Consider the following 23,973-nt stretch of genomic DNA (forward strand, 5'->3'; position numbering starts at 1 on the left):
CTCACATGCTATGCTGACATTTGATCCATCGGCGCTGGAGATGAAGGTCCGTGTAGTTGAAGCAAGAAGAGCATTGGATGCTGCAGTCTGCTGTAGCAGCCAGGAAGAAAGAAATCCTGTGTCCAGCACTAGACATCTGCAGATGCTGTGGGCCTATTTTTGAGGTTTATTTGCAACTAATTTTATGCAGATTTTTAAAGAAATAGGTTAAAAATTACTTTTTTTATGATTTAATGTAGCATATTTTAAACACTTTTCATGCATATTTTAAGTATTTTTCATGCATATTTGCATGCATATTTCAAGCTTTGAATGTTGCATATAATCCTGTCTATTCATCACCCATGCACACTGGGAACAGAGGGGTAGATGTATGAAGTAGTGATAAGGGAGTGGCTGATACTTTATCATGGCCAATCAGCTCCTGACTGTTGAGTTACAGGCTGGATTTAAAAAGGGACAGTCAGTAGCTGAGTACCAGGCACTTTATCACTTCTTCTCCCTTATCACTTCTTCATACATCTACCCCAGATAACGCATATTCCAGTTCTGTAACACCATGTAGGTGTCCTGATACAGAACACTCTACCACAGAGTTGCTGTCCTTTGCCTGTGCTATTGCATATACTTAGAGACATTACTGCTTTTAATAAATCCTAATCCAGTCTGAACTGTGCTACACAGGTAACTCCTTTCATTTGGAACATACGAATAGACTGGAAACTAGTCTGCAACTTGTGAACTCAAGAAAAGTAGCCTAGCCATCCGCTGACTCCTCTTTACGACTTTGTGTTTCCGGCTGCCAAGGTTAAGTCCACTCAATGTAGAGCAGTGTATACTGTTCTGTTCCTACTTGTGCATAGGGACTTGCTGATTGTCACTGCTCTGCACTCACTGGGCAAGCTGCTCGTTATGCAATTACTGTGCAAGTGACCACACCCTAACAAAGAACCTTTTCCTGCTGAAACAATCGCAGGAAAGACCCCGTCTTCTGGGCTCCGTGGACATGGTTTAAACCCACAGGTGCATTTCAAGCGTCCAACACAACAGCCTATGACACAGGGTTAATGTCTATACCTTGTATGATCTGATGAAACGGGCAAACACGGGAAAGAAGACAGAGGGCGGCGTTGTCTTTGGACTTTCTCCAAAGTAGTGCACCACAGCTGCATATGCTTCCTGCGGAGGAGAAAGAGGAGATTTGGAGATACTGCTCCCTTCTAAGAGCACACAAAACTTCACGGGCATACATTTCCTGCATTCATAGTGAGGGGAAGGGTGGGAGGCGAGGAATCACAGCAGGACAGATCGCTATAAATACCCAGGCAGAACGTTCAAATAAAGCAGGAAAAAACAGCTGATAGAGGCAAACAATACACTCATTAGAAATAGTGAAGAAAGGTAAAGACATGACACTTGGCCACACACGCAGCCCGGGAACATGGCTGCTCTGAGGAGGAAACATTTTCAGTTGTGGCACTGGAAAAAGTTTCATTTATCAGACTAGGGGCCTTATTTTGGTTCATTCTTTCTGACAAAATCCTTCTTAGATAGGCAAAACCATGTGCACTGCAGGTGGGGCAGGTGTTACTTGTGCAGAGAGAATTAGATTTGGGTGGGGTTTTACTTCAAAGTGAGATCTATATTGCAGTGTAAAAATAAAGCAGTCAGTATTTTATCTGCACAGAAACAAAATTACTCACCCAAATCTAATTCTCTCTGCACATGTTACATCTGCCCCCCCTGCAGTGCACATGGTTTTGTCCATCTAAGAAGGATTTTGTCAGAAAGAATGAACCAAAATAAGGCCCTAGCTTAGGAAGCCTGGTCTGAGTGACATTGTGTTATGTAATAAATATATAAGGTGACCAATTACTTAAACCCAACCCCAGAAGAAGGTACCAAAGCAAGCATGCCCAATATGAAATCTGCAAATTGAGTCACTCGCTGTCTGTCCAGCGCCTCATCTCCCCGTTCATGGCACCATTGCCAAATGGAATCCATTATGGAGAGACACTGAACTGCCCAGCACAGGCATGTCCAACCTGCGGCCCTCCAGATGTGCTAAAACTACACATCCCAGCATGCCTTGCCACAATTTGGCTATTAGGGAATGCTAGAATGATGGCAATGCATGCTGGGATGTGTAGTTTTAGCACATCTGGAGGGCCGCAGGTTGGACATGCCTGGCCCAGCATATGCTACGCTTTATATCTGCAAACTCGCCTCTTTCACAGTGAGGCAGCACAGACACGGCTGTCAGATGTCAGTTCTGCTAGGAGCTTACTTTGCATACCAACCCCATGCACTCTCCCGGGTAAATGGATGGTCTAAAACTTACTGTATATGTAATCATATGTAATCCCTTTCATTTATTTGACATCTTATTATACAACATTTTGCACAATGTGTCACAGATTGTGTCTGTAAACCTAGTGACTATCCCGCTGGCATTGTGCTGGCTCCTGCATATCACAGGCTAGTATATTTGGCCCTTGGTGTTAAACAGAACAAACCAAAGTATAAAGTACATGCCGTAAGAAAACACATTTTATACTTCTCAGTGTTTGCCCTAGTGCTGTATCATACCCTTTCACTAGGTGGTAATTCCTAGGGATGTAGAAGCCGAGCTAACGCCAATAATGCACAAGAGGAAATGACAATATCATATTTGTCTCCATAGTAACGGTTTTCCATTTATTCAAATACAAGTGAAGAGCAATGTAGGAGAGCCTCATATTAGCATATGTTCCTCTCCTACAAGCCAATCCTTCACTTATTGCTTACTTCTGCAGTCCTGGCATCCTTTTGAAGCTTGTCTAGTTTCCCTTCATTCGTGCTCACAAAGTTCCTCAGGACGCTGTTGTCATGGTGACTGCTCTCCTTCCGAATCAGATCCATGCCCTTCCCCAACTCCTTTACATCCAACAGGACATTTTCTAGAGACACTGCCGGCAGAAACAATGTCTGGTCAGGTCACATACACGACACAGGGGTAGTGGGGTCATGTGGTGAAAACTGTATAGGTGCCGCCCTCATTAAAATGATCCTAGGATTACAGTTACAACTGACTCCCCTCCGGGATGAACAGGGACATGTGATATGAGAGAACATCACGTCACGTCAGCCTGCTGTGAGCAGATATCTGTATTGTACAGCTTGCAAACATTATACAATTTCATTATAAAAAAAAAAAAAGAGTGCTCATATTTCACATGACCGTGTCTTACCAGCGGAGTCCACATATCATTCACTCAAAACAGCAAGTAATATCAAGACCAAATAAAACAACACAGTTCTTCCACAAGCAGTACTAGGGAGTTAATATAACCCTTTGTATTCTTTTAGCGAAGGGATGTTTTAACAGCAAAGCACAAACGTTATTTACAGAATTCAAATTTGACTACAATAAATATAAAACAAAAGTAAAACGATGTTAAAAAGTTCTGTTTACCTTGACAGCTGTCTCCATGGATCAGGGTTAAGATTTGTAAACCCATGAGACACCGTAGAGACAGCCAATCAGAGCACAGTATAACAGTTAGGCATGCTGGCAAGAGTAATATGGTGACAGTCATGAAAATAAAGGTGGCCATACAAACGCAGATATATCTGCAGATCTGCTTTTTGTAACAAAAACCTGGTTATGGATGAGAGCAAATGACAGTTGACCATTTGCTTGGAAATGCTGGAAAACAGACAAACTGTCACTCATCCATAACCATGTTTTTGTTCCAACCAGCCAGATCTGAAGATAAATCTTACTAGTGTATGGGGACCTTAAGAGTCCAGCTGGGAAGCAGAGAAAACTACAGTAACGTGGCCATAGCCTTTGAAGTGTTTTGTATATTTTTAGGAATTTCTTAAATTCATCTAGAGGCCACAATTATGTTGATTAGTGGTTTCTTACCCCATCCATGCCAACATGTCAATATGTTATGAAGGGGAGCGCAATGGTAGGAAAAGCTTTTGCACACGGGGTCAGACTGATGCTCTCACCTGCTGCTGCCTTCTCCACAAAGTGTAGCTCATTGTAGAAATTGGCCACTTCAGGATACTTTTCCTTGGCAATCAAGGCAATATAGTTTAGCAGTGTCAGCTTCCTGTCCGTTGACTTGGTGTCTTGGAGCTAGATTAAGATAGTACATTTTTAAGTGATTGAAACTTTTTTCTCAGCAATGTTTGTACCCTAGGTGATGGGTCTTAACTGGACAGAAATGTCACCTTCTCTGGCAGTAACGTTACACTTACCAAGTCCAAGCTCTGCAGTTTGAACCCGTACACAGACCCTCTTTTGCTGCTGTTCATGTAATTCCCTAAGGCAAGGATAATCTGATAACAAAATGGAAAGACAGAATAGCAGTTTGTATAACAGTAAGTACTGTACATGTCTATGTATATACTATTGTTCTCTTCTAGCACTTACCTCCAGCATTTGCTTAAGCTTTGGAGAGGACTTGACTGACGCAGCGGCTGCAATGACTGCATTCAGTTGCTGGGAAGAAAGAATTGAGAATCTGTCACTCATTTACTTTAACAAATATTTCAATTAAAATCTAACTGTTCCAATAAAGTAACCAAAGGGGGGGGGGGGTGTATTCCATCCAGGATTCCAACTTTCGGAACATTCCGACAGTCATAACCCAGACCGTATTCATTTATTCCGACTGTAATTCAATATTCTGGCTGTTGAGTGTCGGAAAGTCCGTGGATCTGCTAAAATAGACGCCGATTGTTGAAAAATGTCCGTGAATCCAACAATCCGCGTCCTTTTCCAACAAAACAGATCCACATTTTTAAAAAGTCAGATCTGACACCCTTTAATGCCGTCGTTAACCACAGCATTGAATAGGTGAGTGCTGATATTTCCCCTGTCGGGAATTATGGGCACAGATTGAAACCCCCAGCCAAAGATCATTGCAAGAGAGAGGCCTCCTGCATGCTTTTGTGAAGACCAAGAGCTGTATCGGATCACACTGCCAACCAATAGTTGCAAATCAAGCAGGATTTAGATAGTGGTCTCCCTGCGTAAGCTGAAACTTACTCAAGTTGGTTGTCGGTTCTAGACACCAGGATCCAGTAAGTCTTCGTCAGACGATGTAGACCCTGGACCGGTTACACCTTCAAAATGGGGCATACATGCGCCTGTTTTAAAGGATCATGCTGGGTGCCACCTCCAAACGCTGTAGCATGTAAATCATGCTGCTGCTGACTGAAGGAGGCTGCTAGTGATATCGCAAGACCGTTCTGCGCAGATTGGGTCTTGCATCTGCACAGCGTCACAACCATCAGATGTGTACGAAGCCATTGGTTTTATGTACAAATCTGAATTAAACCCTAAATGCACAATTATCTAACACACTACAAGGTATTGAACTAGATTATCAACCATCACAGTAATTTGCATCAATTGTATTAATGGCAGAATATAAGGGAAAAGTACTGCCCCCACTTTCATGATGAATAAATAAAGCATATTTTAATAGAAAGGAACATTAGATATAGTGGTCCAGGGAATACCTACTTTACTAAGAACACTTATGCACTTTGGCCCTTATTCTGTTTCACTCTTAAAGGCAAATTCCTTCTCAAATGGACAAAACCATGTGCACTGCAGGTGGGGCAGATGCAACATATGTAGAGAGAATTGGATTTGGATGGGGTTTGATCTATACTGCAGTTTAAAAATAAAGCAGTTAGAATTTCCCTGCACAGAAACAAAATAACTCACCCAAACCTAATTCACTTGCAGTGCACATGGTTTTGTCCATTTGAGATGGAATTTGCTTTAGCAAGTGAACCAGAATAAAAGGGCCTTTGTTCCTACAGTACATTTTTATTAATATGGAAAGAAGATTCTTTACAATAACAATAACCAAAAATCAACCAGAGAGAACCATATGAGGTAAACAAAAAAGAAAATGGCTGGTTTGGTTTATTAATTGCTATGGTTCGGGTACTGTATATACAAAAATGTGCTACAAATGTCCAGTAGCACTGCGTGGAAGTGTTGAATTTGGGAGGTCTACAGCCACTGTCTGCAATCACAATAAAAAGTAGCATTTCAGCCATGTCAGGACCCTGGGACCAGCATACTGAGGGCCGGACAGTGACTGGTGACATTGTCACTGTAGACCTCATAACCGCATACTGTGTGAGTTCATACCGGAGTTAGCAGCTGTAGGTTCTCACTGAAGTTGCCCATGAATGTCATGATGGACATCCTCTGGGAAAGACGTTCCACTTTACTGAAGAGCATCATAAATCGGTCTTCATCTGAGAGATCTTCAAGTGGCTTTCTCTCCTTCTCATACTGTCTCAGCAACTTGACTTCTGCCTCCGTTGGAAGGAAACGCACCAGACACTCCACAAAATCCACTGGCAATGTCCGCAAGTCAAATCTGTGCAGAGAGAGTCCATTGTTTTATGGTTCTGAAGAGCACACATGCTTTTGAGAGAATATGCAATTACATTTTCATCAACCATTATTATAATTATCACTTATTTTATACTAATCTGATTTAGCAACCAATTCACCCTAGTAAAAATGTATGCTGCCTGCGGATGATACGCAAGCTCTATATTGACCAGATAAAGTGGAGCATCGCTGATTAAGGAACCTTACGTTTGGATGGCTTTGCAGATCTCCTCTGTGGTCCTGCCGGCTTTTCTCAGAGTGATGGCTAGGTTTTTGGCTCGATTTGCCTCTAGGAGAGTAACCTTGCTGACAGACTTTTGGGAAGATTTACTCTTGGAGCAGGTCAGGTCAATGGCAGCTCCCTGTGCTTTGGTTTTAAACAGTTCTTCAAATTTATCCATCTCCAGATCCTGCAGGAGACATAAAATAATAACAAACAAACCTTAAAATTAGCATATTTTGCTCTATAAAACTACAACTTACATATCTATTTCACTATTTTTTTAATGAATATGTTAGTAATAAAACAGGCTATGGAGGGAAATTCATTTCCGCCTGAAAATGGACCCGTTTTAAGACGAAAACGCATAGGATCAGGGATAAGTTCTGGGTCTCGTGCGTTTCTGCAATTGCGAATAACAGGTCACTTATCAGACATGTTTTTTTCCCAGCCCTCAGTGTAAAGCGGAGTACACACGTTGCGATTCATGGCACAAATATCATTAATGATATCGGCAGTGCTTCCACACAAACAATCTAGCACGTACACACTAAATGCTATTGGTAATAATATCATTCGGTGAACATGCAGTCGTTGATGATATAGTCAAATTTAGCTGCATGTTCAGACAGGTTGGGTCATTATAGATAAAGTGGGTACACACTAGACGATATGCACAATATGGTTAACGATATTGTGCATATAATTTGAAAATATCAGCTAGTGTGTACGCACATTAAGTACCGGTATCGGGGCTAATTGCACAGCCCCTGGGGAATTAATTTGCTGTGACTAATTTATTTCCCTCCCAAAATTTTAAAAAGGAAATTACTTTATACAACTTACTACTACCATTATTGGCAGGGCCGGATTAACAATGGGCCTGATGGAGCTACAGCTCCAGGCCCACTCTCCAAATAGGCCCATTTTGTAACTGAGGGCCAGGGCTTTCCAACGAGCCCATCTGCCACTAGCCCCTCGGGAACCGGAGACACCGCCAGACAAACCTGGAACATTTTCCCCATAGGATAACATGGGACCCGCTAAGTCCGACCTCCACCTGGTTCCAACAGCTGCCAGTTCCCCCCTAAGGCATCACGGAAGCTCGAGGTTGATCTCAGTCAAACCCAAATCTCTGGACCTTCAATCTGATACCTGGTCCATATGGGTTCATTGGTTCTAGAGATATTTCACAGGACCAAAATAATTCGAAGCCTACATGTAAATGGGTCAGTTGGTTCTGAAGATATAGCTGGTTGTTTAAAGGGGGACGGAGGTGGTTTTCTCTCCCCTCACATCAGAAAATGCAGGGACTAGGCTGACGTAAATGGGGCCAGTCCGGGAATGTCCCTGCATGATCCTGGGACCATATTCCCAGGTAAAACCCTGCATTTTCTGGTATGAAAGGGGTATTATTTCAAATAGCCAGGACATGCAGTGCTCTGAATACAGCCAGGCAGTCCCCTGCTATCTGCCCGGCTGTCAATGGCTGTCATTTCTGCCCTGCGGTGGCTGTCCCCCAGTTACCGCGAGTGTTTATTCCCCCTTGGCAATGAGCATGTAATCTTACATGGCAACGAGCATGGAACCCCTGGCAATGAGCATGTAGGTAAACAACACTTATGTAGCATAATTTTTAATAGACATTATGGTGTTTGGCATAATACGTAATGGAGATTATGGTGTGAGGTTTAACATGTAATGGGCATTATGGTGTACATTTTTATTGTGCGCCTTTTTGCACGCAATGCCCCTATTTATGAAGCATATTGTGCATTATTGCTCAATCTGTTTGGTATAGTGCAGGCATGTCCAAACTATGGCCCTCCAGCTGTTGTGAAACTACAAGTCCCATCATGCATTGCCATAGTTTTGCTATTAGGGAATGCTAAAACTATGTCTAGGGAAGCTGGGAGGTGTAGTTTCACAACAGCTGGAGGGCCACTGTTATGCCTGGTATAGTGGGTATTTTGGCTCAATCCATGTGTCAAAATGTGAATTTTGCCATAATCTGTGTGGCATAATGTGAATTTTGACTCAATCTGAGTGCCATAGTGTGAATTTTGGCTAAATCGGTGTGAATTTTGGCTCATTCCATGTGGTATAATGTGTAAGAGGCAAGTACAGTATAAGGGAATTACTATTGTGTTGCATGATTTGTATAAGGGGTATATGGTGTGGTAAACTTAGGTGACCACATAAAAGGTGCTGAAATGTTGTCTACCAAGTTTCGGCTTTCAGTATTTTTTTATGACTGGACTGCCGCCTCACCCCGCAAGTATCTTAGGACATCGGCGTCCTGCGGGTGCACCTTTGGAGTGCACCCGACAATATCTCTCCCTGTATTTTTCTTATGCCAGCCCCCTGCCTTTTCCAGGCATTTATAATTAGTTGAAAATATTTACACAAATACAGACACACCCATGATCAGACCACCCAACCAGAACACTGGTCACGCCTCCCACATTATTAGGTGCTGGCCACAACCCCTATTATTGCGCATAATAAGCCCTTGATCATTTTCAGCTCCAGGCCCATTTAGACCTTAATCTGGCTCTGATTATTGGGGAAAGCTTAGCACAGACCGGGAACACTAAACCCAATCTCTGAAAGAAGACTCATTTCAATGCTCTAACACATTTTCAAATTGCAGCAATCCATTTTCTATAAAATGGACAATTGTTTAAATGTACATAAGCCTGAACCTTTTCTTATGTGTGGTATGATAAAATGCCTCCAAGATTGGGTGATCCAGCAGGCAGCAAGTCAACTGTTTTCTACCAATAAAATGTGGGTGCACGAGTGCAGCAACCCTATGGCCCGTTTTACCTGCAATATCCGCTCGTCATCTAGATCACTAAACACTGTGCCGCTAATCTGGTTGGGCTTTAGTGGCGTCCAATTAAACACAGGCAAGCGGAACTTTGTTTTTATCGGCTTCTTGATGCGGATTGCTGAAAAATGGAAAGACAGAAGTGGAAGACTTAGTCAGGTCTGTATAACTCACAGCCTATTCCAGCATGATGAAGGCCTGTATAACTCACTCACTGTACAGCCTACTCCTAATATGATGAAGGCCTGTATAACTCACTCCCTGTACAGCCTACTCCCAATATGATGCAGGCCTGTATAACTCACTCCCTGTACAGCCTACTCCCAACATGATGTAGGCATGTATAACTCACTCCCTCTACAACCCACTGATGGTGTGATATAGGCCTCTAACTCACTCCCTATACAGCCCACTGGCAGCATGATGCAGACCTATATAACGCACTCACTGTACAGCCCTCTCGCAGCATAATGCAGGCCTGTATAACTCACTCACTGTACAGTCTATTCACAGCATGATGCAGGCCTGTACACAGTTAAGTCACTCCCTGTACAGCCTAATCCCAACATGATGCAGGCCTGTATAACTCACTCCCTGTACAGCCTACTCCCAACATGATGCAGGCCTGTATAACTCACTCCCTGTACAGCCTAATCCCAACATGATGTAGGCATGTAGAACTTACTCCCTCTACAACCCACTAATGGAATGATGCAGGCCTGTATAAAACTCACTCACTGTACAGCCCACTGATTGTATGATGCAGGCCTGTATAACTCATTCCCTCTACAGCCTACTCCCAACATGATGCATGCCTGTATACAGTAATTCACTCCTTGTACAGACCACTCACAACATGATGCTTACCTGATAAACCACTAGTGAGGATGACAGAAGGAGAAGAGAACGGAAAAGGAGGAGGGGGAGGACATTTGTCTGTCAAAAAGGAAATAAATCCAATTAGTATATGTTGAATAGGTACACAGAATTATAATATTAGACCAACAACATGTACAAAGATGAGTGAAAATGAAAGTTAAACTACTTCATATAAATAACATACATAACCCTTGTCCATAGACTTAGAAAACCATAGTAGATGATAGCACAAATAAGTTGGAAATTATGCAAGGAAAAGAGTGAAAAGTTGGAAATTTATTTTGTTTTACATTATTTGATCTTTTTTTTTTCAGATTGAGCACTAGGTTTCCACCTCCTAATTTACAACCCTTGCAACAATTAAATTGAAGTTAATTCAAGAATAGCGCCAATCCTTAACACTGTTCTATCACCGAGATAAGTATTGTTTATGTTCACATTTACAGCTGTTATGCTGGAGACAATTACATGCCATGGGCACATTTGCCTTTCAGGTATAAAGGATTGCAAGCTGATTTATATATATATATATTTTAATATACTTACTTGGCATGGGTGGCGGGGGTGGTGGTGGAGGTGGAGGAGGAGGTGGAGGCGGTGCTGCAGGTGCAGGAGCTGGAGCAGGTGGGGGTGGCGGTGGTGGGAAGTCTGCAATCAAGGAAATGTCTCCACAGGGCGCCCCAGCAGATGGAAGAACAGTCCCAGGAAGCCCCTGCTTTTGCTGCTGGAAGGCATTAGCTTGCTCAAGCTGGCGGAGATGTTGAAATGCTTCCTCCTTTTCTTTAATGATTTTCCTAAGTGTGTTCACCTGGTGACTTGTGTTCTCATATGTCTCCTGAAGGGGCAGAGAGAATCAAAGCATTACTCTGTCATTCAACATGAAGAGTGCATAGGTTATAATGAAACAAAATAAAACTTAATACAGCTATCTGTATAACCTTGTGGCACACAGAGTTTTCCTACAAGCCAAGAAGAATCGGACGTTCCAGGGGGCCACTCTCTTATGCAATTGCCTTAGTTTCAGAGATAGATTTGTATAATAAATGGGACCCATCACAAGGGTAATCCCAAGATTTAAATGGGTGGTATTCCAACCTTACTTTTTGGCAAATATCACATCAAATGATATTATAGCCTATAGAGCATAGCATTGCTATATGCAGAGTGCATATCTAGTATATAAGGTATGCCCAAATTAAAAGACGACACTTGCTTTAGCGGTGTTGTATCTAAATCTCAGAGGGTTATTGTGTGTTGCCTCAGTTTCTTCATTCCAGGAAAGTTGTTTTGCGCGGTTGTATGCTTGATGCATTCCTCCAGATCAGCGCAGAAGGCGAGCACGCTTCAGAAATGTATCGCAGGATGAAGGCGGTGTACGGAGAGCTGCGTCTCACACGGTGCACCATATTACAGTGGTGTCAGCGTTATAAGTTGGGATGCGAAAGCATCAAGGTCTTGCCGCGGCCCGGGCAGGCGCACGTTGTCACCAACCCTGCCATGATTTTGGCTGTGGAGGATCTCACTTGTCAGAATAGTCGGATCACCACACGTTAAATTGCTGCTGCACTGTCTATAAGCCAGGGAACTGTGCATCACATAATCCACAACAAGCTTGGTAATGCCAAACTTTGTGCACAGAATCCATCATCCATCCGACTTTTCAGTTATGAAGAAACTGAGGAGAAGCAGTTTACTACACATGCGCAACTAGGAAAACCGCAACGCCATCTATCCGCAAACACATTAACCCACTACGATTAGTTACAACGCTGCTACAGTAAAAAAGTCTCCTTTTCATTTGGGCACACCTTATACATATGCACAACGGTTCAATATTGTGCCCTTTGGTAAAGTCCAACAAAGCAGCTTTCACTGAAAATGGGAATATTCTACTTCTGTAATGACTAAATCAATAACATAACAATAAGACAGTAAAACAACACAAACGGTAACTCCCTCCAAAGGCTATGTTCTTGGAAGTAAGAGTTTTCCCACGGTCAATAATCTGTGTGTGATTGTATAGTGACATCAGGTGTGACAGAACATAGGATCTCTATGGCCTCATGTATCACTGTAGTAGGAGGCATGAGAATAATTCTCCATGTATCTCACCCTAATGATCTCCAGCTCCTTTTCTCGTTGTAGTAGAGTTTTCTCCAGTTCTGCCACCCGCATAATGTTTTCATTCTCCAAATCTAGCAGCTTTTCAGTCATCTGAAGGAAAATCATAACTTCAATAATTAAGTCCTTATGCAGCTCAAAATAACAAAACCTACTGAAAGCTTCACCACCAGTCATTCTACACACTCATAACGAATCAAAACTGAAAGGAATCCCAAGATTATTTTTCCCTTACACATTAAAAAATCCCCTTGGAAACTACTAAATACTGCAAAGGGGAAGTTTTTAACACAACCACAGCAAATGACAGAGGAACATGAATCTTCCTTTAATCACAAGGTCTTGAGAAGATTTTACATAAAACAGAAATTGTGTACACAGTTCTTGTAGCAATAGTAACACACACTGGGGGGAAATTTACTAAAATCAAAAAAGACAACCCCTCCTCCCTACCTCCAGGGGAACCCCAGCCCAGGCTGTCTCCACCACCTCTGGGCTGTGGGTGGCGGTTGAGGTTGAAAATAAGTGCAAAAATAAAATGGTTAAATTAGATATTGGGTTCTGTAGTAGAACTACAAGGCCCGGCAAACCTCCCCTGCATGCTGGAACTTGGAGAACCACAAGTCCCAGCATGCGGGGCATTAATGGGCACACTGGAACTTGTAGTCCTACTACAGAAAAAAATATCCCAAGAAAACACACACACACACCTGTAAAATTAAAACTTTAATAACACAGTACATACTCACCTATGTCACCGGGTCTTCCCTCAGCCAATCAGGAGTGGGCTTTGGAGGAGCACTGCGCCTGATAGACTCTGCGTGGCTCCATAGAAGCCCATGTTATGAATTTAATATGGGCTTCTATAGAGGGAACTGGCAACTCCGGCTGACCGCAAAGTGATCCCATTGAGGGCAATTGCGGTCATCCTGAGTTGGGCTACTTTTGTCCCGAGTATTTTTGGAACCAGGACTGGACCAAGAGCCTGGGGTTGGATATAGTGTTTGCTTTTCATATAGCTGATGCTTTACAATTACTGATACTTTAATTTTATGTGAATCAATAAATTAATTTACCAGAGCAGTCATTCATTGAGAAAAGGAAAAGAGAATACATTCAGACATATAACAGAGAAGAACTCTATGTACTTACATGGGACAGATGTTCCTCCAGCTCCTCTACTTTCTCCAGTGCAACATTCTTAGTCTCAGCATCTTCCAGCAAGCCTCCAACATCAAACACATTGTCTAGATAGGCCTGAATCTGCACCAGCAGCTTCTCGCTCTCTGTGTGTTTAGACTTCTGGAAGACAACCACAAGATCAGAGCGTGAGATGTTGGCTATGATGCTGATGGTAGACTTGTGGCCTCTTCTCTTGCATGGAGACAAGTAAATGAACATTTCTAGTTCTTACCTCCAGGAAGTCCTCAAGGCCTAACTTGGTGAACTCATACTGTAGATGGACCCTGAAGTTCATGTCTTCCACAGAATGGACAACAATGTTAATGAACTGCATACAAGCAACCTGTGGGGAGAAGAGCTTATTGACTACCAGGGCCGAAAAAGGTAAATCAGCAAGAATCCTGGAAACCACAATAAGATGCATCACTTGCCATGAAATCAATGTTACTGTCCTCATTCCGGAAATACTCCATGAGCTTCTCAAATCGATGCTTCTCCTTGCAGACCTGGAAAAGCCCAGACAGCATTAGTATAGTCAGAAAGAGGTGATAGGAGAACCTTAGCGAAAAAAACTATATAAGAGAGCACACAACATTACGACTACAGAAGGGGTACATATTTAAAAGCATACAATATTAATAGGACACTCTATAAACAGTCTATAGAGTGAAGTCTATAGAGACCATCACAAAGAACTAACCATCGGGTTAATGTTGATTCCTCTTACCTCTTTGAAGTTGTCGAATGCCGACAGAATGATTTCATGTCCTCCTCGGACCAGGCACACAGCAGCCAGTAATTCCAGGACCAAAGCTTTAGTCCTATGTCATGAATAGTGTGTTAAAAAAATTTAAACCTGGTTTTCAGTGGCCTTTTTAAAGTCAAAATATAGAATTGTTCTAAACAACCGTTACTTTACATATATCGTATCTCAGGATAGGATATAAAGGCAAGTCACCATGGAGCAGTGTTGAGCCCAAGCAACTGTGCATTCTATTCAGTAAAGCCAAATGAAATGGGACCATTGGGTAGACAAGCATTAGCTCGACATGCAGGAAGGTCGACAGAGTCATAAGGTCGACATGAGGTTTTCACCGTTTTTGACCCGAATGTCGACACAGTCGACATGGACACTGAAACGTAGCACGGCATCCCCTTGCATGGCACATTATTATATTCGGTACTCTTTACCTAGCACGGCGCCCACGATTTTGATCGTGGGCATCGCAGGTGAAAAAAAAATGCGGGCATCGCGGTCAATGAATGCACTAAAAATCGGGTGCGACGCGACCGACGCGATGCCCGCGATTTCCCATAGGGAACAATGTTACATTTCTCAATTGACCCGATTTTACTGTTCAATGCCTCAATTGACCCGATTTTTCCATAGGAAACCATGTTAAATGGCCCACAGAGGCCAAATAGCCACCCTGAAGTGTGAAATGGCCCCCACAATTGGTAACACCACCCCACGATCAACATCAACCCAAAGCGTGGCGAGCGCAGCAAGCCCGCGAGGGGCGGCGGTACGCGTCCTACGACCTTTTCATACCCCCACTATCCACGTCGGCGTGGAGTTGAGAATAGAATAGTGTGGCGAGCACAGCGAGCCCCGCGAGGGGACGCGGATACCTTCACAGGTAAACGCGTCCCTTCGCGGGCTTCACAGGTATCCGCGTGCGCTCGCCACGCTTCGGGCTCGGTGGCTCGCTGCGCTCGCCACACTATTCTATTCTCAACTCCACGCCGACGTGGATAGTGGGGGTATGAAAAGGTCGGTACTTGTGAGTTATCCGGACGCCCGATTTCAAAAACGGGTCGGATCGGGCACATCGCATCGCATCGCATGCGACCATCGGATGCGATGCGATGCGATGACCCGATTTTTCCATAGGAATCAATGTTAAAATGGACTGAGTCCATTTTAACATGGAATTCAATGGAAAAAAGGGGTCCTTTTCATACCCCTACTATCCAAGTGGGCATGGAGTTGGATATAAACCTGTGGCGAGCGTAGCGAGCCACCGAGCCCGAAGCGTGGCGAGCGTAGCGAGCCACCGAGCCCGAAGCGTGGCGAGCGTAGCGAGCCCCGCGAGGGGACACGGAATACCGTCCCCTCGCGGGGCTCGCTTCGCTCGCCACGCTTCGGGCTCGGTGGCTCGCTACGCTCGCCACAGGTTTATATCCAACTCCATGCCCACTTGGATAGTAGGGGTATGAAAAGGACCCCTTTTTCCATAGGAATCATTTTAACATTGATTCCTATGGAAAAATCGGGTCATCGCATCCGATGGTCGCATGCGATGCGATGCGATATCGCATCGCATCGTATCTGATTGTATGCCTTAACTTAAGGCATACAATCAAAAAATCGGGCGTCCAGATAACTCACAAGTACCAAAAGGTCATAGGACGCGTACCGCCGCCCCTCGCGGGCTCGCTGCGCTCGCCACGCTTCGGGTTCACGTTGATCGTGGGGTGGCGTTAACAATTGTGGGGGCCATTTCACACTTCAGGGTGGGTATTTGGCCTCTGTGGGCCATTTAACATTGTTTCCTATGGAAAAATCGTGTCAATTGAGGCATTGAACAGTAAAATCGGGTCAATTGAGAAATTTAACATTGTTCCCTATGGGAAATCGCGGGCATCGCGTCGCACCCGATTTTTTAGTGCATTCAATGCCCGCGATGACCACGATGGGCGCCGTGCTAGGTAAAGAGTACCTTATATTTTCCCACCACACTCTAGTGGATGGTAGGGCATGAAATACCGCCTGTCGGCACGTCAAAAAAAAAAAAAAACTGTGAAAAACCCCATGTTGACACGGTTGACTTCCCCATGTTGATCTTATGACCCTGTCGACCTAATGACCCTGTCGACCTTCAGTCATGTCAACCTATTGCTTGGTGACCCAGTGACCGTAGTCCAGCCAAATAATATGGGGAAAGCAAATGCTGACAGTATACAAAGTGAGTGACAGATTACCTTGGATTCTTGTTGTTCAGGCTAAGAGCAATCTCATTGACTGCGTGCGGATGAGACATTACTAGATTGAAGCCATACTAGGAGAAAAGGAGAAAAAAATGGAACCACTGTAATATCAGAAAAACAGTTCGCTAAAAGCAATATGCAGTGTTTTAGATATGAACCTACAGTAACCATCATTTCTTAAGGCCCCCACACACTAGAACGATTTTTTGGCCGATTGTCCGATTTCCGGCCGATCGTCCGATATATCGTCTGATTTTTACCGATAATCGGCAATAATCGGCCGATTATCGCTAAAAATCGGCCGATATATCGTACGATCGGCCAAAAAGTTGTTCTAGTGTGTGGGGGCCTTTAGACAAGCACTGTTTGTGTATGCGAGCCTTATCTCACCCCTACATCTAGACATGCATGAACTCAGACAAAAGGAACCTCCGCACACATTACTGCTGTATAGAGCAGCAATACATTGCATGGTGTCGCTTTACCTGGTAGTTCATGATGGCCCGGAGACACATGATGCACACATGTACATCGTCCTTCTGGCTGACCAATCGGGAGTTCTTCAAAGCTTTCTTTCCTGGTAATGTATTGTAGCTGCTATTAGGAGACAGTACATTGACAGGGGTTATTGCGCTTTCTGACTTTAGCATTAAACTATTTAAATATCAGTTCTCAGCCGTCTTCACAGATACGCAATAACACACAGTTCTGATTGAGACTATTGATAGCCTTAAGTCTCCTATGACTTCATAGCAGGGTTTAATGTTTTTCAAGTGCGTATGATGTTATATAATTCTCTTGGCAGTAACACCCACAAAACGTAAATTGTCAGTTCTATTTACCGAATGCCAGCAACTGTAAAGTGGTTGTTTGGGGGGGGGGAGGGGGTGTTAATGCTGGTTTGTGCATCTATAAATTAGATGGATAATGATAGAAACCAAGCAGATGATATTTCATTCATTTTCACATTTCACATTGAAATTATATGGACTCCATAGGTTTGTAGGTGATACTGACCTATAATATAAAACACATTTTACATGACGAGAACGGATATGGAAACAAACATGGCATCATGGCGAGCTGGATGCAGGGAGAACTGGCAAGGCATTGGCACACAAATACATACCGGAGCACAGACTGGCGGGCAGAGCGAGCGAGGCCGTTGGTGAAAGGGGCAGGGAGGGTGTTGGGATTCTGCAGATCCTCGATGGATCTGCTCCAGGGTTTGGACTTTTCAACCAAGCCATCCTCCCCGTTTTCCATGCCCTCAAAATCAAACCTACATCAAAAAGGGATACAGAAGAAGCTTGATCGGCCAAGGCACAGAGGACAAGCTAAGCCAAGAAGCAGCAAAGAGATGATATTTAGGATGACAATATGCAAGAACTAAAGCGGCTTGGACTAAAAACACAGGCAACTGCAAAGTCAGCTCCACATGGCAGGCAGCGCGGGGTGGAAACTGTGATTTGGAACACATGCTGCTACTTCAGCACCAGGACACAGGAATTTACAGTGGATAATAATCAGTGTTCAATGTGAACAGATTTTCCGTACAAAACCCAAAACTTGTGGTATATAAACCCTAGGGTGTTTCTCCTGCGTATATTCCAGCAAGACAACGTTACAGGCTGTACTTACATAACCGCACACTGTGCAAATGAGAGATACTCGACCAACACATCCAGGCCCTTGTTGTCATTGTTTAAAAACTCCCGCACCCACCTGTAAAAGAAAACAGAACATCATAAATGGAGGAATCCATACCTAGGTAACAAGATTACATAATAGACTATAGACAGATGGGGTAGATGCATGAAGCGTGATAAGGGAGGAGAAGAGAGAGTCAGAGGAGACATGGCCCATGGGAACCAATGAGCACTGAAGTAACATCTATAATTTGCATAACATAATATTATACAGAGCAGCTGATTGGTTGCCTCTTCTCCTCTGGCTCACTTCTCCTCCCTTATCACTGCTTCATACATCTACCCCAATGTCTTTAGTCTTTGTGTCCTCAACAGTTCTGGCTACTGGATTTAAAAGGGTCAAGAACATTAAATACAAAACCCAGACATGCTTTGCATTTTATATCGAGTGGCCAAAACCACCAAAAACACAGTGGCTTCAAAAAAGGTCCCATAGTAAATGTAGAGCCAGGCATCTATGTTACATAAAATGGGAAAGGGGGTGCAGGGTTTCTCTTTTGAAATAAAAATTACAGAAAAACCTATAATGTCAACATGCTTTTGCCTATTATTAATAATGTGTTATTTCTATACAGTATTATATTAAGTAATAGACAAATTTGCATGACAACCTCTTGTGCATTATATGAGCTTAAACATAAATCTTTACATGGGTCATTAAGTGAGCATTACACTACATGGCCATTCCTGTTCAAATGTTATAGAACGCCAACTATTAATTAAAATCACCACATTACCCAGTTTATGGGTTGATTAAGTTAGGTTTGAGTCACCTCGCCCTATGAGTAATTGTGGCCATATGACGCACTTCATGGTAGCTCTAGACTCATAGTTTTTGTTTGCAGCCACAGAAGGCTGGGTCCTAAAATCTTCCTCTCCAAAGTGAGTGAGGATTGCCTGCATTTTCCCACCATTGTGAAAGCTTTTTGTCCCCCATGCACTTAACAGAATCTATCCCTTATTACCACTTATGGGGTAAATTTACTACGCGAGTTCTATTGAAGATGGGATGTTGCCCACAGCAACCATTTCGATTCGATCAATTATCTTCCAGAATGTGCTACATTAATAAAAAGTAGAATCTGATTGGTTGCTATGGGCAACAACCCTATGCCATGCACACTGGTATTAACTGAAGACATGTATACAGAAAAACATTACATAGAAACATGTAATGGTGTGTACACATGGGCCATTATGGCTTCTGATATTGCCGATATAGTGAACATCGGAAGCCATATCGCATGCAAATCGCGTGCTTTTTTTAGGGCTTGCGAGCCCGATGCGTGCTCCCGTGTGAGCGCAAATCGGCAGTGAAATAGAGAGGGCAGCCAAGACTATATAGTGCAGATCTGCACTATATAGTCTACATTGTGCCCCTCCATGCATGCCGTGCGATGAGTCCCAATGCGATCTGATCGCATCGGGACTCGCATCTCACAGCATATCCTGCCGTGTGTACACATCATTAGTGACATGTATTTATTTATAATAGACAGGACAGAAATTTTCCTTCACAAATATGTGCGATATGTCTTCTGCTGCTGATTAAAAACAAAACATAGCACACAGCTAGTAGTTCATACGTACACTACTATTTTCTACAAATATCTTCTAGATCACGGGTGTCAAACACAAGGCCCGCGGCCAAATAAGGCCCGACAGACCTCATCATGTGGCCCGCGCAGCCGCCGCCAGCCTTCACCTTTTATTCTCTTTTTTGAGAGTTTTTTTTTGCACTGCCGGCGGCCTGTTCCCTCTTATCGAGGCAGTGGCAGACGCTGGGTGGGGACGTCATGACGATGACGCCTCCCACCCACGCATCTGCAGAGAGGAAGGAAGGCAGGCCGAGTTGGGGGGCCGCAGCAGGACAGGCCGTGGCGCAGAGAGTGGAAGTGAAATTACTGGAGCCGCAGCAGCAGTAAAGGAGCCTGAGGAATAAAATACAGTAAGTTACATAAAAAAAAACAATATATCTGGTGGTGGTGTCATGGCATTACTTTTATATTATACAGGGGGAGCAGCCTGTGGTGTCATTATTATTGTACAGGGGGAGCAGCCTGTGGTGTCATGGCATTATGCCATGACACCACAGGCTGCTCCCCATGTATAATATAAAAGTAATGACATGACACCACAGGCTGCTCCCTCTGTATAATAATAATGCAATGACACCACAGGCTGCTCCCCCTGTATAATAATTTGTGTCATGGCATTACTATTGTTATATTATACAGCGGGAGCAGCCTGTGCTGTCATTGCATTATTAATATTATACAGCAGGAGCAGCCTGTGGTGTCATTGCATTATTATTATTATACAGCAGGAGCAGCCTGTGGTGTCATTGCATTATTATTATACAGCGGGAGCAGCCTGTGGTGTCATTGCATTATTATTATACAGCGGCCCTTTGAGGGTGACCAAACTGCTGATGCGGCCCCCGATGAATTTGAGTTTGACACCCCTGTTCTAGATGTTAATTCTTCTTACTGAGACATCTAATTAGTGACAGAAAGAGGCAATTTTTTACAGACACACACACCCCCCCACACATGAAAAGTCAGCTTGGGTTTCTTGATGATTTGTTTCCTGCGTACCCCCACAGCCACATTCAATATGTTTTACTTCACCTACAGTTCAGATGTCAGAATCTCTATGAAATGATCGTACAGTATATATTGAACATATAATAGGGAAATGAAATCAGCTCTGAAAAGATCAGCAGTATCACAAGGTCTCCATTCAGCGTGTAATTGCCTGTGCGCTCTGCCTTGTCATGTAAGATCAGAACTCTGGCTAAGCAAGTAAAGAAAACAAACAGTTGTGAGCACTTCTCCCCTCATAGACGTCTTGGTCTGTGGAGTAATATCTAGCAGCTTAGTCAGCAGTTCGATAACAGACTGAAACCAAAACACAAGAATAATATCAATATGCTTAACCCCATCTATGTAATACCGTTATACTGGTGTTCTCTTTCACTCTGATTAACTTCAAATATGAAGCGTAAACTGTAATTAACAGCAATAACGCTGGTGTCTCCCAAAAATTAAGCTTGATTAAATGAAATTTAGAAATAAAAAGAACTGTAAGCAGTGTTAAGGGGCATACACACACAGAGAGGTGTGCTAAGCAATTTTGCTAAGCTATTTAGGGTAGGCGATTTCCTGGTGTCCAGATTTCCCATGGGGAGCACATACACATGCAGAGATTTGTGCTAAGCAATTTTGCTTAAGCCAAAAAAAAGCTGGGTAGTGGTTCAGAATGAGAGATTCTGTACACACACAGAGATTACAGTCACTTGCTAAGCAATTTGAATAGATTTGGACTGCATGCACTGACTTAGTTACCAGGAGATAATTAATCTCTCTGGGTATACACATGGAGAGATCAGATCTGTGCTTAATTTCTAAGCAATCTAGTCAGATTGCTTAGAAAATAGCACAAATTTGCTCCGTGTGTATGCCCCTAAAGTATGTGTAGGAGAACAAGAGAATGAGTTGCTGCTTGGAAAAGAGCAGCCACCATCTAACCATCAGCAACCACCAGCCAACTACTGAGGTGTTATGGGGGCTCAATGTACAAGTGACTAAAGAGAGAATCATAGAATCAGCTCCTAACTGCCATGCCATACACGGTGTTTGAAAAATGACAGTTACAACAGCTCCTATTACAGTTCTGTAGTTAGACATAATGGCAGCAAACCATATGGAGATGGGATTTATATAGAAACTGTCAAGACGGGAAGGCGAATTAGGGATGACTATTTTTCGTCACATTAGTCCATTAGTACAGCTTCAAACTGTGAATAGACGGAAGACTTGACTGTGGAGTTATGAACTGGCAGGCGAGCAAAACGAAACCAAGTCGACTTAACAGTTTGGTACTTTACGACCAGGATTGAATTAGTGACTGATCTGGCTGGTTAGAACAAAAATCTTGTAAATTATGAACGCAAATGGCAGTTGCTTAGAAATGCTGGAAAACAGCCAGATATTACCAGATTTTAGTTCCAACCAGTGAGATTGCACAATAAATCTTTAGGAGTATGGCCAGCTTTAATAAATAGACCCTTATGTTACAAATCTTCATAACCTAGTGACAATATTGACTGGTCGCTTTAAGATGGTGCGTCCCTGACAATGTGGTAACAACTTCAGTTACAGTTAATAACAGAATATAGCTACTGGGAGGGCTTGGGAATACATTAATGAGAACCTTTATCTTTCTTTACAATTCCAATACTGCACATGGTCATAAACATACCAATACAAGCATCTTTATCTGCTATCTGGTGACAAAGCTAAGCTGGCCTAGGCAACACTTGTCATTTTCATTAGTCACGTTTCCAGGAATCTGAATGTAAAGGAGGGGACAGATCTAAGGAGAAGAAGGCTGCACTTTGCATTGCATTTAAAGTGTGTGGGTATGGATCGTCAGGTCAACCCAAGAAAGGTTGACACCGGAAGGTCAACAGGCAGAAGGTCGACAGTGACTGAAGGTCAACAGGGTCTTTAGGTCGACAATGCAGAAGGTCGACATATTTTTGGGATTTTTTTTTAGGCGTCTAGATCTAGACACTAAGGGTGGGATATATTAATATTCATCGCTGCCCCTTATGTACTAACATATGCGGCTAGCATCGGGGTGCGGTGGAGACCCCCGCGATACCTGTAATGTGGTGTGCGGGGGTCTCAGTCACATCCCGGCGGCTGTTAGTGTTCCCTGCAGAGGAGATCGATGGAGGACGGGAGGGGGGTCGCGAGGATGGTGGGCAGCGATAGAAGCCCATAGGCTTCTATAGGGTATTGCCACCCAAAGGTGGCAATACCCTGCCCGGCGGAGACGGGGCGGACGGGTAATGGTACATAGGAAAATGCGGTAAAACCCCTGTTTTACCACATTTTCCCTTTAGTACATCCCGCCCTAAGGGCCTTATTCTAGTTCACTCTGACAAAATCCTTCTTAGATGACAAACCCATGTGCACTGCAGGGGCAGATGTAAAATGTGCAGAGAGAATTTGATTTGTTTTGTTTTTGTTTCTGTGCAGGATAAATACTGTTTGCTTTATTTTTACACTGCAATATAGATCTCACTTTGAAGTAAAACAGAATTCTCTATGCACAAGTTACATCTGCCCCCCTGCAGTGCACATGGCTTTGTCCATCTAAGAAGGATTTTGTCAGAAAGAGTGAACTAGAATAAGGCCCCATGTGTATGGCAGCCCCTCGCATCACTTGCTGCGCTCACAATGGGCACGGTACCTCACTACGCTAATCTATAGAAACATAGAATTTGACGGCAGATAAGAACCACTTGGCCCATCTAGTCTGCCCCTTTTTAAATATGTTACCTCAAACCATATTTGATCCTTATTTCTTTGTAAGGATATCAATATGACTATCCCAAGCATGTTTAAATTGCTCTACTGTATTTGCCTCTACCACCTCTGATGGGAGGCTATTCCACTTATCAACTACCCTTACTGTGAAGTAATTCTTCCTCAAATTTCCCCTGAATTTTGCTCCCTTGCTCCATGCCAGGGGGGGTGGTGGGTTACCTGCTCCATGCCAGGGGTGTGTGTGTGTGTGTGTGTGTGTGTGTGTTACTGGCTCCATGCCA

General features: G+C 43.4%; 1 protein-coding gene across 7 annotated transcripts in view; it reads right to left on the bottom strand.

The window, feature by feature from the left end:
• FMNL3 (formin like 3) overlaps nucleotides 1-23,973 on the bottom strand; it is a 112,874-nt gene that overhangs the window by 14,812 nt on the left and 74,089 nt on the right. For 6 of the 7 annotated variants that reach the window (XR_014469750.1, XR_014469751.1, XR_014469752.1 and 3 more), the window contains exons 5-23: nucleotides 18,286-18,369; nucleotides 17,774-17,926; nucleotides 17,130-17,241; nucleotides 16,639-16,715; nucleotides 14,381-14,474; nucleotides 14,085-14,159; nucleotides 13,886-13,996; nucleotides 13,624-13,773; nucleotides 12,463-12,564; nucleotides 10,897-11,185; nucleotides 10,339-10,407; nucleotides 9,468-9,592; nucleotides 6,626-6,828; nucleotides 6,167-6,401; nucleotides 4,427-4,495; nucleotides 4,252-4,332; nucleotides 4,000-4,129; nucleotides 2,788-2,948; nucleotides 1,078-1,179 (exon numbers count right to left, since the gene is read on the bottom strand). Coding sequence is in view for 4 of the 7 variants with exons in the window: in XM_083169038.1 (XP_083025164.1) it covers nucleotides 1,078-1,179; nucleotides 2,788-2,948; nucleotides 4,000-4,129; nucleotides 4,252-4,332; nucleotides 4,427-4,495; nucleotides 6,167-6,401; nucleotides 6,626-6,828; nucleotides 9,468-9,592; nucleotides 10,339-10,407; nucleotides 10,897-11,185; nucleotides 12,463-12,564; nucleotides 13,624-13,773; nucleotides 13,886-13,996; nucleotides 14,085-14,159; nucleotides 14,381-14,474; nucleotides 16,639-16,715; nucleotides 17,130-17,241; nucleotides 17,774-17,926; nucleotides 18,286-18,369 (2,422 nt within the window). In the remaining 3 variants the exon portion in view is untranslated. The remainder of the gene's footprint in view (nucleotides 1-1,077; nucleotides 1,180-2,787; nucleotides 2,949-3,999; nucleotides 4,130-4,251; nucleotides 4,333-4,426; nucleotides 4,496-6,166; nucleotides 6,402-6,625; nucleotides 6,829-9,467; nucleotides 9,593-10,338; nucleotides 10,408-10,896; nucleotides 11,186-12,462; nucleotides 12,565-13,623; nucleotides 13,774-13,885; nucleotides 13,997-14,084; nucleotides 14,160-14,380; nucleotides 14,475-16,638; nucleotides 16,716-17,129; nucleotides 17,242-17,773; nucleotides 17,927-18,285; nucleotides 18,370-23,973) is intronic. The other variant, XM_083169039.1, reaches the window with a different exon arrangement.

This window comes from Crinia signifera, chromosome 2 (genome assembly GCF_055691185.1).
Source record: "Crinia signifera chromosome 2, ASM5569118v1, whole genome shotgun sequence".
Taxonomy (NCBI): Eukaryota; Metazoa; Chordata; class Amphibia; order Anura; family Myobatrachidae; genus Crinia; species Crinia signifera.